We start from the raw sequence: 17,160 nt of genomic DNA, 5'->3' as shown, positions 1-17,160 counted from the left end.
ATCTGATCCTCATGGAAAGTGAGTTCTTAAAGCAACACAAAGAGAGCACTAGCCTCGCAGTGAACTGGCAATGGCACGCAACTTTAACAGCCAGCGTATTTTGAGTTTGGGTATCCTCTAGAAGTAGCTGCTGATTGTTCTTCAGGGCATCAGCTGATGCTTTTCCTCCTGTACTCTTCTAACCACTGCCACAAATCTATACACAGGCCAAAGAATCTTGGGAGATGGACACCAAAGAAAAACTGGAGCAGGCTGCCATTGTCAAAGAGAAGGGAACAGTATACTTCAAGGTGTGTGAGCTTCTGTACTATCCTTTCTAGGTCAAAGAATTCACTCAAGAATCATTGAGTTGTGTTGAGATTTCCTACTATGAATTCTTTCAGCATCCTTCTTGGTAAGAATAAGCCTGAATTTTCACAAGTCTGCCATTTTCAGTATAAAGAATGGTGAAAAATAATGAATTAATATGGAAAAAAACCCAACTCTTGTATACATCATAATTAGATTATAACCTTCCATAAATGCAGACCGGGTCTGGCTTACACACCTACCATTTTACCCCACAAGTCCTAAAGCATTTTATTTGGTACATAGTTGGCATGCAATATGTATTTATGGAATGCAAAAATAATGAATAGAATTCACAGGAGTGAATTTTGTCATTTTCCTTTTTCCTCTCTTAATAAAGTCATTAGGACATAAGACAAAAGGAAAGGAAAAAGAACATGCATAGATTTTTTTTTTCCTCAGTGTTCTTATTTTATGTAATAATACTTGACATTTCTCCTGTTTTTTTGTTAATTTATATATGACAGCAGAATGCATTATAATTCTTATTACATATATAGAGCACAATTTTTCATCTCAGATATATTTTTAAAAAACAAAAAAATTTATTAAGTGTTAACTGTTCTTAAGAAATTATGTTACATTTGCTTATATGTAAATATAGACAAGATAGTTGTTTCCTTAAGACTCTTGTTTTAATAATACTTTCAACTAAAAATATGTAATCTCTGGTTATTAAATGGAAAAGCAATTTTCACGTAAATATTCCAACAATAAATACTTAATATATATTTGATATCTGTATTTTTATACATTCTGCTTATAAATATTTCTATAACAGCAAATTAAAGATATTGTTTGTGATGTCAGCTGGTTACTAAGAAAGTCAAGACTAGAATGGATGACACAATGTCTGAGGGCTGGCTATATACAGATTTCAAAAGCAATTGACAGGAGGAGTATTAATTGCTTCTAACGGCTAAGATGATCCCTGCACATTTAGTTTTGTGAAAAATCTTCAGAAATTCCTAAGTAATATGCATCATAGATTGCTTCTGAAAATACTTTCTTGTAGCATCTAGGAATGCTACAAGATCTTCCTTAGATCTTAATCCCTCAGCTGTAAGGAAAATCTGCGTGCTTTACCCATTGCTAACCCAACCCTAAATACATGCCTCCTCTGTGAGCAGAAAGGGTTTGGGGATTAAAATTAGAGAATGGGAATTCTGTCAAGGTTTCTTTCCTGGGTTTATGTTTGTTTGTTTTGTTTTTCCTGCTTCTTGCTATTGCCATTCACAAACACAAATTTAGTGTTGTTTTTCAACAGTATAAAGCAGTAATACATAAATATACTTTAACAAGTCTTTGTGGAGCATCTGCTATAAGACAGGCTTTTAGGGGCTGGGGATGTGGCTCAAGCAGTAGCGGGCTCACCTGGCATGCGTGCGGCCCGGGTTCAATCCTCAGCACCACATACAAACAAAGTTGTTGTGTCCGCCGATAACTAAAAAATAAATAAATAAATATTAAAAAATTCTCTCTCTCTCTCTCTCTCTCTCTCTCTCTCTCTCTCTCTCAAAAAGACATGCTATTAGGTTTATAACCTTCTCTGAAGATAATAGAGTCAATGTTAAACCAAATGAAACAATTTTCTAAGAATGTACAATCAACACAAAAGAAAAACAGTCAGAAGGCAACATGTATGGTTTCTGTTTTTCAAACTTTGAGCTTGGGTCATGAAATCAATTTAGTAGAAAGGTACAACAGAATTTAAGATTCATTACATGAAACTTATTTTTTTAAGTGGCTAGTGGGTTGTAATATAAAACAGTTCTTACTGTAGGATGTAGTCAAATTTGAAGTCCAGATATTTAAATAATACATATATTTACTTATAATTACTACATATACTAAAATGATGCATGGATCACCAGAAAGCATTGGTATGTGGTGGAATGAGATCTGAACTGGGAATTTGGAAAACTAGGCTTTATTGTTCTTCAAATTATTTAAAGTCATTTAAGGTCCAAAGAGATTTTATTTGCATGTGAAAAATGAGGGAGGAACATTATTTAATCCCTAAGTTTCTTTCCAGTTGTGTAAGTTTTTAAAAAATATTTATTTTTTAATTTTAGTTGGACATGATACCTTTATTTTATTTATTTTATGTGGTGCCGAGGATCAAACCCAAGGCCTTGCATGTGCTAGGCGAGTACTATACCGCTGAGCCACAACCCCAGCCCTCCAGTATGAATTTTTGTGGGTTTTAAAATTCATGAGAGTGAGTTTTTTTTTAAATTTTCTGATTGAGGAATATCAGCTACTTGTACATTATTCAACCAAGATTCCAAATGGATTATTTTATACCCAAATAGATAATATACAAGAGTAAAACAGAAAGATTTCTATAAAATCCCTTAAGACCTGGGTGGTGTTTCCTATATTCTAGAGTCCATAAAAGTCCTTACTATGCAGTCCTGTACCACATATCATTTCAGTTAATGACAAATTGCTTATGATAATGGTCCCATAAGATTATAATGGAGCTAAAAAGTTCCTATTGCCTATTTATGTCATAGCTGTCGTAACATCATAGCCCACACATTACCCATGTGTTTGTGGTGATGCTGGTGTAAATAAATCTGCTCTACCAGGGGTATGAAAGTAAAGTGTAGCACACACAATCATGTACAGTATATAAGTCTTGGTAATAAATGACTATGTTCTTTGTCTATATATTTATTATCATTATTTTAGAGAGTACTGCTTTCACATATTTAAAAAAAAAAAAAAGTTAACTATAGAACAGCCTTGGCAGGTCCCTCTGGAGGGATTCCAAAAGCTTTGTTATCTATCATAGGATATGACAGCTCCATGCATGTCATTGCCCCTGAATACCTTTCAGGGGGACAAGATGACAAGATGGAAGACAGTGATACTGATAATCCTGACTGTATGTGGGACTAAGCTAACATCTGCATTTGTGACTTCAGTTTTGTTTGTTTTACACAATAATTTTATTTTACTTATTTATTTTTATGTGGTGCTGAGGATTGAACCTAGTGCCTTACACATGCTAGGCAAGTACTCTACCAGTAAACTACAACCCCAGCCCCTTTTGACTTCATTTTTAACAAAAAGTTTTAAAAGTTAAAAAAAATATATTGTTTTAATAGGAAAAACCTTAAAGATTAAGGCAAAATATTTTTGTGTATCTTTTCAATCTTTTTGTGTTTTAAGCTAAGTGTTATTTCAAAAGAGTCAACGTTTTAAGTTTATAAAGTAAAAAATGTTACAGTAAGCTAAGGTTAATTTATTATTGAAGAAAGAAAAACATTTTTAATAAATTTAGTATAGCAAGTGTACCATACTGATAAAGTCTGCAGTAGTTGATAGTAAAATATCTTCAGCCTGCATATTTACTCCACTCACTCAGAGCAACTTTCAGTCCTATAAGTTTCACTCATGTGATAGGCCCGATACAGATGTGCCATTTTTTAATCTTTTATATTTTATTTTTACTGTATCTTTTGTGTGTTTAGATACAGAAATGCTTACCATCATGTTACAGTTGCCTGTGGTATCCAATACAGTGGCATGCTGTGCAGGTTTATAGTCCAGGAACAACATGTCATACCATGTAGCCTAGTGCATGGTGGGCTATACCACATAGGTTTATATAGTACATTCTGTGATGTTCTCTCAGTGATGAAATGACCTGATCACCCATTTCTCAGAATGTATCCCCATCATTAAGTGTGTGTGGCTGAATTTTATGTATTTTTCCAAACTTCTAATAATCCAAGAGCTTTGAGGCTTTGGGCATTTGACTAGAATTATATCTACCAGCATAGTAAACAGCTTAGTAATATATTACTAAGCATAGTAATCAGAAGCTCTAATTGGTTGCTGATGACAGATAACTTGGAACAACATTTTTGGTAATAAAATGATGTCATGAAGTCATGTGTCATATAACTTTAACCTGAATATATATAGGGCATGGCTAAAATTCATGATCAGTAGTAGAAAGCAGTACTTAAGTATCTGTATGATTATTTAAATCTGTTGCTTGGGAGCATCACAACTATAACTGTATATATATTTATGTTTCATAATATTATGAACCTTCTTAAAATTACTGATCTTTGGATAAAATCTGGATCAGCAGTCACACATATGGAACATATTACTTTTAACATGCACTTTGATAGACAAGATCTTTCAAAACATTAGTCCATTAGGGAAACATTAATGAAAGATTCAAAACCACTGACCTAAGACTTTTCTCCCAGAATGTCTCTGAACATTTTGTACCACTAGAAACTTCCCTGAAGGCACCTTCTTAATTATAGGTAAAGATCCCAGTAGTGACTCTAGTTTTAGTTGTAAGGCTTCAAAATTATTGGTAGATAGTTTCCTGTATACAGTCCCTTCCCTTTTCAAGTTTCAGGGCAGGTTTCAGTCTGCCATACTGCCCTCCTGGGTCTCATCTTACCAGGGTATTCAACTTGGCATGTTGTGTACATGCAGAGATCAGATATGTGGGTTAGAGCAGAGATGGGCTCTGAATTTCATGCCCTCTGCACATTGGAGCTCCGTTTCCATTGACCTGTCAGTTTGGTTTATAACTTAGAGGGTAAATCTCTCCCCTTAGTAGGGTTGAACTGTTTCCAGCTTTTAAATGGGAATGATCGTGCTAATTATATTGTAGAATCTCATTTCAACCTGTGAACAGTGATGAAAAGAAAAAGGGGAGGGCTCTTCATTTGGCTCTGAAAATAATTATTAAGCATAGATAACATGATTTTGCCAGACATCATGCAAGCCAGTTCAACAAACATGATTTTTGTTCTCATAGCTGACGGTAACTGTTGGACAAGAAAGAGCATTAACTGTCTTACCTGCTTAGTGTTTTTCTAACTTGGTGGCAGAGTAAGAAGTTTGAGGACATTGCAGTGACATGGGGTTCTTGCGCCCTCTTGTGAGCCTTGAGAAGAAAGCATTTCTAAAGCAAACTAATAAAGGATCACTATTCAACCTGTGAACCTTTTTCAGGCAAACAAAACTCTGCTAGCTTTTGACCACCCTTACTGAGTTAAGAAGTAATGCCATAGACACAAGTCTAGGATTTGGGGTTTGGGGGGAAAAAACTCATAAGAAGAGTTCACCTTGTTTTTTTGTCTCCTTAACTCTTAGTGCAAGATTTAATTTTATTTTATATATATATATATATATATATATATATATATATATATATATATATATATAGAGTTGTAGTTGGACACAGTACCTTTATTTTATTGATTTATATGCAGTGCTGAGGATTGAACCCAGGGTCCCACATGTGCTAGGCAAGTGATCTACCTCTGAGCCAAAACCCCAGCCCCAATTAGTGCAGGATTTTTAAACCTCATCACTGTTGATACTTCAGGTTGGATAATTCCAACCCCAAAACCTTTCTTTGGGGCAGGAGCTGTCCTGTACATTCTAGGATGTTGAACATCCTCTCTGGCCTCTGCCCACTCAATGCCAAAGGCATCTCCCCCACCATGAAGTTGTGACAACTAATATATCTCCAGACATCCGCAGATGTAAGAAGGGGGAGGGAGGCAAAAATCACCCCCAGTGAAGAACCATATTATAGTACCTTGGGAGGAGGAATTCTGTAAAACAAAGACTAGATTAATTAGAAGTTGAATATATGAAAGAGGTTCCAAAAACTTTAAAAGCTCTAAAGATAAAGGAACTATTAAGAACTCTATTATCTGACTAAAAAGATTTTTTTTTTAAAAAGTATTGTTTGTTTTTATAGAAACCATAACTTCCACCATTCTGATGATTCAGAACCTATTGAAGTGATAAGATTGATGTGTTTGTCCTTCTTGGCTTTCTTTCCTATAATAATATATTAGGAAATAATCAAAAAGTTAGTAAGTATAGTAAAGATGAAGGAGGAAGAAGAAACCAGGCATGACAAGGAAATGTCTAGCCTCACTAACCTGGATGAAATGATAGCTTTCTTTTCTACTCATACCACCATTTTTGCTCCCAATGATAGAAAAAGTTTTTCAGTTATATTTCTTTGACTTTAAAGTTTGCTCAGTAAACCTTTATAAAGGGCCTTTTTGTGCTAAACTCTGGATATTCCAAAAAAGATAGGACACATGCTGCCTGTCCTCAAAGAGCTCATAACCCAGCAAGAGAAAAGGCTGTGCCAGAAAAGAAAAGGAAAAAAAAAGCCAATCACTGAGACTGGTGAGGGCTTTATTCTCATTTTTATTATTGTTTTTGTATTGTAGGAGGCCTAAGGCTATGACAAAAGATAAATATTGTCTTAACTTGATTGCCATAACAAAATAGCATAGCTTAGATGGCTAAACAACAGAAATTTACTTCTCCCAGTTGTGGAGACTGGGAGCCCAAGATCAAGGTGCCTCCAGGGTCAATGGTGAGGGCCCTTTCTTGGATTGCTAATGACCTCCTTGCTGTGTCTTCGCATAGCTTTCCTCACCTGTGTGTGGGTGGGAAGAGAGAGGATGTGAACTCTGTCTCTTCTTCAGAGGGCACTAATCCCATCCTGGGTGGCCCCACCCTCAAGACCTCTTCAAGCCTAATTATTTCCCAAAGTCCCCATCTCCAAACACCATCACACTGTGATCTTGGAGTGGGAAACACAGTTTAGTCCATATCAGGTGTAGTTTCATATCACTTCAGCACTTACCATGAAAAAAATTTGGTTTCATATAAATATTTTATTCATATAAATAAATTGCATCACAGCAGAGAGAATAATAGACTGATTTCTGTGCCCTTCTCCTGCCTAGTATCTCAGCATCCTTTTGCATGGTCATCTTACAGTAAAACTGATGAGCTCTGAGTTTTTCCTTTCCTAAATAAGTGAGTGGGAGGTGTTTGTGGAATGTAGCAGAGTCCCCATTCAGACCCAGGCCCCTTAGGTGGAACTGGTCTACCTCATCATCATCACCAGAAAATCAACATCAAGCGTTCCTAAGGTGAGCTCCTTTCTTATGCCACACACTTGAAGTCCTTTATAACAGGAACATTCTCTTAGACCTGCTTTGTCATTTTCCTCTTCTTAGTCTTTAGTTGAAGGTTAGAGTACATATGGGGAGAGACAACTTGCTGCTTTAAAGTGTGGTGGGTCCTGGTGAAAGTCTTCACACTGTTCATTGGATTTAATGTCCTAATGAATCTGGCTGCTCTTCCAACATCTGATAGGATATATCATCTGTTTCCAAGCTTATAATCATCTCCTGCAAAAGGAGAGCCCTTACCTATACTGATTTTCATTTGTGTATTTACCAGCTAGCATTCCATTTCATTTGTCTTACAGTGACAGTAAGCACAATCTCACACCCACTGTCTCATACCTTCAGTTTCTTGCATAGAGAGTATACATATGTATTTTTCCACTCTTTTGTTTTGATTATTTACAGTTATTAGAATTCTTATCAAATAAGAGCAAAAATGAGTAGGAGATTTTTCTCACATAGTTGACACCTGTGTTTTCTAGTTATTTATACTGGAGGCTGCTAGCCTATAGGCCCATTGCCAACAACAACTAGAGCCAGCTATGGGCCAGCTCTGACCATTTCCTGTATTAGTAAAATTTTACTAGGACTTGACCCATCCATTTACATATACGTTGTAATGTAAATGTAAAGAACTGCTTTGGCACTACAGGTGACAGCATTGAGTATTTGCAATAATGTCTGGTGTAAGTAGCTTAGATTTGCTGTGTTTGGACCAGTACTTACCATATTGCAGTATTTACTATGCACTGAAAAATGTCAGGAGAAAATGGAAAAGTAATTTCCCTTTCAGTAAACTAAACCGCTCACTGTCCTTTGAAAGACTGATGAATATTAGCATCAAAGAATATAACCCAGAAACTGGGATGCCATCTTCTGACAGGATGGATCAAATACCAGGAAAACAGCACTGCATCGTGCTAGTGCCGTGTCTGGGCCACCTTGAAGGTTGTTGGGCTTCCACAGGAGTGGGAAGGTACCTAAGAAAAGAAGACCAGGGTTCAGGTGTAAGTGGTTCTGCTGCGAGGGTTTGGCTCTCTGAGGCAGGATTGTGCTCACACCTCCTTTGTATCCTCTCCAGAATGAAATACAAGTAATCACTTGCTTTTTTCTCTTAGGGAGGCAAGTACATGCAAGCAGTGATTCAGTATGGAAAGATAGTATCCTGGTTAGAGATGGAATACGGTCTATCAGAAAAGGAATCAAAAGCTTCTGAGTCATTTCTGCTCGCTGCATTTCTGAACCTGGCTATGTGCTACCTGAAACTTAGAGAATACGCCAAAGCTGTGGAGTGCTGTGACAAGGTACGGTGTCTCTGTGAGATGGACTTTAGATAGTCCAGTTCTTTTTCTCTGTGTCCATACATGGTCTTCTGAAAGAAGATGTAGAATAACATTGGTCATATAATTATGTATGCACATAGGATAGCAATACCTGATTTCTTCTACTATCTTTCCTATTCCCATTCCCCCTCCCTTCCCTTCATTCTCCTTTGTCTATTCCAAACTATTATTCTAATTATTATTATTATTATCTATTATTCTATTTATCATTCTCTACCCACCCCCCTTATTGTGAGTTAGCATCTGCATATCAAAGAGAATATTTGAACCTTTAGTGTTTGGGGATTGGCTTATTTCACTTAGCATGACATACTTCAGATTGAGACATAGTTTTATGAAACAAAAACATCTTTCTATATTTAGTTAGTCCATCATAGAGCTCTCCCTTATTATTTTTAATATCAAAAATGGATCTTTTAAAGATATGTTGTATGTCCATCATAGTTTATTTAACCAATCCCCTTTGGAAGATTTCCAGGTTTTTGATATTATAAATTATACAGCTTCTCTTTGCATAATTGGTTTTTGTCAATATTAGTGGCAACAAAAATTTTATTTATTGGCCATTTGTATTTCTTCTGGGAGTTGCCCATTCTTTTTTTTTTTTTTTTGTAGTTGTCAATGCCTTTAATTTTATTTATTTTTTCATGTGGTACTGAGGATCAAACCCAGGGTCTCGCACACGCTAGGCGAGCGCACTACCACTGAGCCACAACCCCAGCCCACCATTCATGTCTTTTGACTAGATTTTCTGAAGCAATCTTTTTTTTTTTAATATTTTATTTACATTTTAGTTTTCGGCAGACACAACATCTTTCTTTGTATGTGGTGCTGAGGATCGAACCCAGGGCCCCGCACATGCCAGGCGAGCGCATTACTGCTTGAGCCACATTCCCAGCCCCAACATTTTATTTTTTTATGTGGTGCTGAGGATCGAACCCAGGGCCCCGCACATGCCAGGCGAGCGCATTACTGCTTGAGCCACATCCCCAGCCCCTCTGAAGCAATCTTGATTAAAGCAATTGAGTAGTATCACTGAGTAACACTGTTAACCCTTTGTTCTCACTTGTCTTATAATTTTGTTGATTATAGTTTTATAAAGTTTTAATACTTACACAATCAAATCTATCATTTCCTTTCTAGTGAGATAGTCTTCCCCACCTTAACATTATAAAAGTAGCTCATTTTTATGTGGGTTTTTTGTATGTAAATATAATTGTTCTGGGATTAATTTGGGGGTTCATGATGTAAGGTAAGTATTTAATTCTTTTCTATGTAGGTGGCCACTGTCCCACCCCCACTCATTATAAAGTTAATCCTTTCCTCATTGATGTATATCATTTTTTAAATGAATCTGTTTTTAAATGCTTTGTTATGTTTCACTGAACACTTTGTCCATGTATTAACAACCAAACTTTTTTTTTTGGGGGGGGGGGTACTGGGAATTGAACTCGGGGCACTCAACCACTGGGCCACATCTCCAGCCCTATTTTTTATTTTATTTAGAGACAGAGTCTCACTAAATTGCTTAGTGCCTCAGCCTCCCAAGCCGCTGGAATTACAGGCATGTGCCACTGCGCCCAGCATGGCCTGCCCCAAATTTTTAATTTCAGTAGATTTATAGTATATCCTTTCTGCTTGTCAGATAAGTCATTTTTATTTTCTTTTTTCCCCAAAAGTTTTTCAGCCCTTCTTGGACATTCATATAATCTAATGACCTTAAAATTAACTTTTCCAGGGCCTCCTCCCAAATGTCCTTGGGATAATTCTAGAAATTACATTAAATACAGAAATTAATTTGAGTAGTATATTAATTTGATCATTCTATAAAATTTCTTGAGCTCCATTTTTTCAGTATACCTTTTCTATTTCCCTTGATCAGAGGGCTTTAGTAAGCTATTTATTGAATTTCTTCTTCTTAAAATCCCCACAAGTAAGAAGGGTTACATTCATCCATTCTAAAATATAGACCATCTGTTTCTAGGCCCTTGGACTTGACAGTACCAATGAGAAAGGCTTATACAGGAGAGGTGAAGCCCAGCTGCTTATGAATGAATTTGAGTCAGCAAAGGGTGATTTTGAGAAAGTGTTGGAAGTAAATCCCCAGAACAAGGCTGCAAGACTGCAGATCTCCATGTGTCAGAAAAAAGCAAAGGAGCACAACGAGCGGGACCGTAGGATATACGCCAACATGTTCAAGAAGTTTGCAGAGCAGGATGCAAAGGTGTGTGCAGAACCCACTTGCCTTCAAGTACATCAAGAACTGACCTTGCCCCTTTGGATTTTCTTCTAAGAAGCTTAAGTGTAAGGGACAGGTTCAGATAGACAATCTGGGAAGCACACGGAGAGGAGAAATTACTTCCATTCTGATCTGAGGCTGGTTTGTATCCAGAGGCAAGGAGGACTATTCCACTCACCAAAGGCAATGATTGTGAGGTTCTTGGCATATCCATACCCTCATTTCATGCAAGAAATGAGGAAAATAAATTCCCTTGAGACATACTAAAAACCCATCAGGTTTTTTTTTCCCCCAAGTAACACTTCCTTGCTGAGACTTCCAATGTTCACAGGAAATGGGTATTATAGTAACCCCACCATTATGCCTTTTACCTTGGCAAATGTGCTAGGAAAGATCTGTTGGGAAAGAGGTTTGCCTCCCCTACACCATAGTCATTCTCTTAATTTCATCTTACGCTCCCCAGCCCCACCACCACTACATGAGCTAAATTATCAAGAACTGCTACCTGCAGCAGCCTACTCAGTGAAAGAAAAGGGAAAGATCCAACTCCAGCTGTTGGTAGCAGAACCCTGACTTACTCAACTGGGCAACTAAATAAAGTCATTATAATACACTCTTACTGTGGACCTGGTAAGCAGTCCAGAGGAGCCAGAAATTTACATTTCTTTATTCTCTAACCCTCATGATTTCTTACTTCTTCCTCAGGAAGAGGCCAGTAAAGCAATAAACAAGAAGATTTTAGAGGGCGTCACCAATGAAAAAGGAACAGAAAATCAAGCAATGGAAGAAGAGAAAACTGAAGGCCATGTATGACGCCACGCCAAGGAGGGAAGAGAGTCCTAATGAACTCGGCCCCTCCTCATTGGGCTTTTACCCAGCTCAGGACTAAACAGTGTTTAGTGTAAAGTTTGTTATAGTCTATGTGATTCTGGAAGCAAATGGCAAAACCAGTAGCTTCCCCAAAAACAACCACCCTGCTGCTGCCCAGTGGGTCATTGAGTGGGTGGCGTGGGACCACTCCAGGTAGAACAAAACAGAAAGGCTGTTGTCGCCAAGAGATTGAGCCAACAGCTGAGTCCATCTCGTTTCAGTTTGTCAACCTTCATATCCATCACAGGGTCCCTGAAGATAATCCTAATGATTTTGGGCTGTTAGATTTTACATTTGAATTTTAATAGCACTGCAGAAACCTTTTTTAAATATGCTTAATCATTTTCTCCTTTCCTATAGGTGGGTAGGTTGAGGGAAGGAGGGTGAGCTGTTTTTTTGTTTTTTTTTTTTAAATGACTAAAGTGCTGCAAATACAACCTATTGCATTTGTAACCAACAGAACCCAAAGGCAAGAGGTCTGGAACCCTTCAGTTCTAGAGCAGCATCACATACTTGAGAGCAAGAACCTGGGAGGCCATGAGCTTTGCTGACTTTGCAGCTTCCCAAGCTCCTTCCTCTGCCAGCCTCTTGTGAGTGTGGCTTTCTGCCACACCCAGCCTGCCCTGGGCGAGTCATTTTGTCATTCATTCCCACAACACCCTTCATCAATGATAATGAGCAGACAGAAGCTTCTGGATTTGCTTTCCCTGTTTTGGATGAAGTTTTTGAGATGCTGAAATGTGAAAAGAGCCATCAAAATTGTGCTTTTTTTTTCCCTCCCCATTCCTTTGAGGAAACATTGTTAGTACACCTTACTTCCTGCAGCATTACTAACATTCAGCTTCTGTTCCCTTTCAAAGCCTTGCCATTAAGAATTTAAGACTTGTAATAGCTTGACCTGGAGTGGATTTTTTTACATATCCATTCAGTATAATGCAGCTTTTTTGTCTTTTTTTTTTTAATTGTTCATAAACATATGTATACTGGCTTATGAAATTTTACACTCCTATCATGCAAAAAAAAAAAAAGTTGACTTTTTACTACTTAGTACCTTAATTAAAAAAAAAAAAAATTATGGGGTTGAAAAAAATAAGTAGTTGTTGCTCTTCTACATTAAGGGTTTTACTGGCAGGTTCACCAGGCAGATGCTTCTATCCTCCTGCACTGGTAGCTTCTTCCTTCTGGTGTAAGCTGTAAAAGAGTTGAACAGCTTCCCACTAAGAGGTACATCTAGCCTAAATCTCCAGTACTTGGGCATTAAATTAGAGCAAGTCTTAAGACAAATATATACATGTAGTAGCATTTTAGTTCTTTTGGGTAAATAAAGAAACACTCATGGGAATGCATTTGGCAACCTAAAGAATCATTTGCCTAAATCTAGAACATCTCACTTCCTTAAATCTTAAAGACACTGGCTGTTAGTTACATTTTGAATTAGTTATTCTTTTTATGCTGGTTTTAACACTTTCATTATTAGGTTAGGACCTTAAGACCTAAAAAATCAGGTCATTTTATTTTATTTTCCCTGAAACAAATAGAAATAAATTGTGAGGTTTTGCCTTTAATAGTAAGTAAAACCCCTCTAATTCCTCATTTAGGCTTTTGTCTTTTTTTATGTAATATTTCTTTTAAAAGCCCCAGTCTTACCTAGGAAATATGAAAAGCAAAAGTCAATTTTGTGTATTTGCTTAACTGCTTAATATTTGTAGCTCTGTTGAGTAGAGCATGAAATTAGTGAGGCCAAGACTAAAATTTGAGCCTAGCTTTTTATAGGTAACAAATAAGAAAACTACTCCAAAACTCAGATGACCCCAGCCAGCTGTGTCCCCATTGTGCTGTGGGCCAGCAGGGGAACTGGCCAGTGTGTGGAGAGAGAGGTGGGGCACAGATAGTTCCAATTAGATGACAAGGGGCTGTGTGAGACTTCATGTATTCTTGTATCAAACTCAGTAACCTTAAAGTGTGTAGAAACCAGAAGATGTCTTGGAATCAATCACCTTTCAGATTGTATCTGGAATGGTGAGGCTGCATAGGATGAATTTTTAAAACTGGCTTTTTAAAAAATTACTTAGAGGGCTGGGGTTGTAGCTCAGTGGTAGAGTGCTTGCCTAGCACATGCAAGGCCCTGGGTTCAATTCTTAGCACCACATACAATAAATAAAATAAAAGTATTAAAAAATTACTTAGATGCACTTTTGTGTTCCTTAAATAAATTTTTAAAAATGTTTCCCATTGTTCTTAGTTTTACTTAGTCTTCAGGGAAAACTCTGGTTGGAAACTATGGTGGGGGCCAACTTGAAGAAACGAGACTTCAGAGACAATATTGCTGTGTCCTCTCACCTGAAATAACATTGGACTGAAGGCAGTGAAATGATGCATCCTTGTTAAAATGAACCAAGTAATTGGAAAAATAACAGTTTTTTTTTTCCCATTAACTATTGGCTATTCCACCTTTTAACTGATTTTTACAGTAGGTTCCATTTGGAAAATGAAATTTAATTGTAACCTTTAATAAATATGTGAAACATACTAGGGTGGTCTCTGTTGAGCATGTTTTTCCTTTCTCAAGTAGCATATTGTGTTGGGTACTCATCCTTACATACTCTGAAGGCCTAAAGAGATGGTGGTGTACTCCTGCAGAAGGTGGTGTGGTGCTGGGGTAGCAGTAGGAACTTCAAGGCCAACGCAGGCTCCAGGCACCCTTTATTCTCTCTTGAATTATTTGCCTTATCTCCAGATTTGTATTATACTCCTCCCAGTTGATGTCAAATTATTTGATAATGAAATAATTTCCTTTATCTGAATGATTTTTCCCTATGCAAATAATCCATACTAAGATCTTCAGCATGAGCCAGAGCAAGTTTCCTCTCTAAATTTGTGACCGAAGTTATTCAGAAGCAGCCTGTACACAACCTCCAAAGCATGAGGAGTAAGTGAAGAGTTTTGACCAAAGTTTCTTGGCCACCTTAGCACTTTGAACTCCCTTTTAGGGTGGTACATTATTAGACCCTGTATTTTCTTAAGATTGTCACCAACATTGGTGACAGAATGCATTGAAATTGAACTATTAATATCCTGACTTGAAAAGGCTCAGAAGGCCCACAGAGCTTCCCTTCATGTTTTTTATCCTTGCAGGTCTGATAGACTTCTGTGGGAAGTGGAAGAAAGATATAAAGAGCCAGGCATGGTGGTGCACACTTGTAATCCCAGCAGATTAGCTCCGGAGGCTGAGGCAGGAGGATTGTAAGTCCAAGGCCAATCTCGGCAATTTAGTAAGGTCATAGGTAAGTTAGTAAGACCCTGTTCAAAATTTAAAAAAGGGACAGGGATGTGGCTCAGGGGTTAAGCACCCCTGAGTTTGATCCAGGGTACCAAAAATAAAGAGAAACAATATGGACACAGCTATTTGCACAGTTTCTCTGTCAGTCTAGAATTGCTGATAACCTATATATGTAACCTTAATAATATTTTGCAAGAAAGGGACATCACAGAATATAGTTCCTAAAAAGATCTTTGATAGCATCCTATTGCAGATAACTGCCAACAGGACAACTTGAGCATAGCCCAAGAGAGTATTTGTCTTGGAATGAGGGAACCCTGGAGAATCAAGAAAGGGTAGGCCAGGCACAGCACAGTGATGCGCTTCTGTAATCCCAGTGACTCAGGAAACTGCAGCAGGAGGATCACAAATTCGAGGCCAGCCTTGGGAACTTAGCAAGACCCTTTATTTTATTTCAGAATAAAACATGGAGGGCTGGGGATGTAGCTCAGTGGTAGAGCCCCTCTACCCAAGAAAAGGGAGGTTGACCTGGGACCTGAAGTAGTGATGCAAGCAGTCCACAGTCAGATCACCTGTCCTTTATATGGTCAGGGTTTATATGTCTATGGCACTCTCGGAATTCACAGGCATTTGGTGGACATGGAGTGAAGCAAAGCCAGAAGCTCCATTCTACTTTGGAATAAAGCTGAAGTGAGGAACTAAGCCGTGTGTTAAGAAGAGACATCTTCCCTGCTTCTTAGAGCAGGATCTGTGTTGAGTTACAGAATATGGGTGTGTGGGTGCTTGCCTTTAGACCCTTTGCTCTTTTGATCCTATCACCTACCACCTTGGAACCTGGGAAGAGCAAAAAGAGACAAAGTTTTCCTCTGCTCTCTGCGAATTTTAAGCAGGCAGTTAAATGTTCATGCTTGGAGGGAACTCACTTTTTCTTAAATTCAAGGGCAAGTAGTAAGAGATTTCTCTGGGAAAAAGAGTCTTAGGAGCCAGGCATGGTGGTGAGTAGTAAGAACTTAAGCGCTCTGTACTGTGCCACTTAGTGATGACCAGGGTATGGCAGGTCATTTGCTAAGAAAAGTGCATAGGGACATGAGGGTGACATGACGGCAATATCTGTCACCAATTGATCCCCAGGGTTGGTTTGGCTGATCTGGCTGGCTAAGCAGGTGTCCCCTTCCTCACTGCTCCATGCGCATCCCTCCCAAAGATGTGCACTTGGTCAATGAGAATGACCTTCCCTGATAGAGGAAGAACCTTCTTCAGTCAAGGGTATATGGGTAGCAAGCAGCACGCCCCTACCAGGATCTCCCAGCCAGCTCTTTGATAAGAAAAGCCACCAGGTGGCCACATACAAACTGGTCATAACTGCCACTTACTGATGTCTCCTGTGTGCCAGGTATTTAAATCCTCTTTCCAATGACCTTCCAAATATTAAGAATGTGGCTGCTGTGTCATTTCATAGTTTCTGAGTCTTACACAAGGGCATGAGTTATCCTAACATTAACTCTGCGGGGAAGGAATTCTGGGGCATGTCTTTCCAACTTAGCTAAGTTTCTACATTACAAATGTACCAATCATCTAAGCTTTCCTTGAGGCATTGAATATTTCTAGCCTGAGTCTGTGTTTTCCTAAGATAACTCCTTGTTATTTCCCATAGCCAAGCATGGTGCACACCTGTAATCCCAGCTACTTGGGAAGCTGAGGCAGGAAGATCACAAGTTTGAGGCCAGCCTGGGCAATATAGCAAGACTCTGTCTTTAAAAAATAAATAAGTTTTGGATTTTTTTTTTAGTTGTAGATGGACATGATAGATTTATTTTATTTATTTATTTTTAATCTTGCCAACTGATTTGATGATCTTGTATTATCTGCTCACAACCATGTTTTCACCCTGAGGACTCCTGATTTTTTGGTTTTCAATCTAAAAAGTTAAACCTACATGTATACCTCTGTAGGTACCAATGTCTTCCCAAAGAAGACACTAGCCTGTGCATGTAGTTAATAAAATGTGACTCACCTCCCTGAGGGATCCAGGAATTCATTCATTGCTTCACTCATTGACATCCCCAGCACCCAACTCACCCCCTC

The 17,160-nt window shown here is 38.0% G+C and overlaps 1 protein-coding gene across 4 annotated transcripts in view; it reads left to right on the top strand.

Moving 5' to 3' along the window:
- FKBP5 (FKBP prolyl isomerase 5) overlaps positions 1-14,324 on the top strand; it is a 230,794-nt gene extending 216,470 nt beyond the window's left edge. For all 4 annotated transcript variants that reach the window (XM_081294391.1, XM_081294393.1, XM_081294392.1 and 1 more), the window contains 4 exons: positions 207-290; positions 8,462-8,647; positions 10,671-10,910; positions 11,631-14,324. In XM_081294391.1, the coding sequence (XP_081150517.1) occupies positions 207-290; positions 8,462-8,647; positions 10,671-10,910; positions 11,631-11,738 (618 nt within the window). In that variant the 3' untranslated portion in view covers positions 11,739-14,324. The remainder of the gene's footprint in view (positions 1-206; positions 291-8,461; positions 8,648-10,670; positions 10,911-11,630) is intronic.
- Positions 14,325-17,160: the final 2,836 nt, after the last annotated feature.

Source organism: Spermophilus citellus (assembly GCF_964194105.1).
Source record: "Spermophilus citellus genome assembly, chromosome: 5".
Lineage (NCBI taxonomy): Eukaryota > Metazoa > Chordata > Mammalia > Rodentia > Sciuridae > Spermophilus > Spermophilus citellus.
This window is presented reverse-complemented; position numbering and strand designations above follow the sequence as displayed.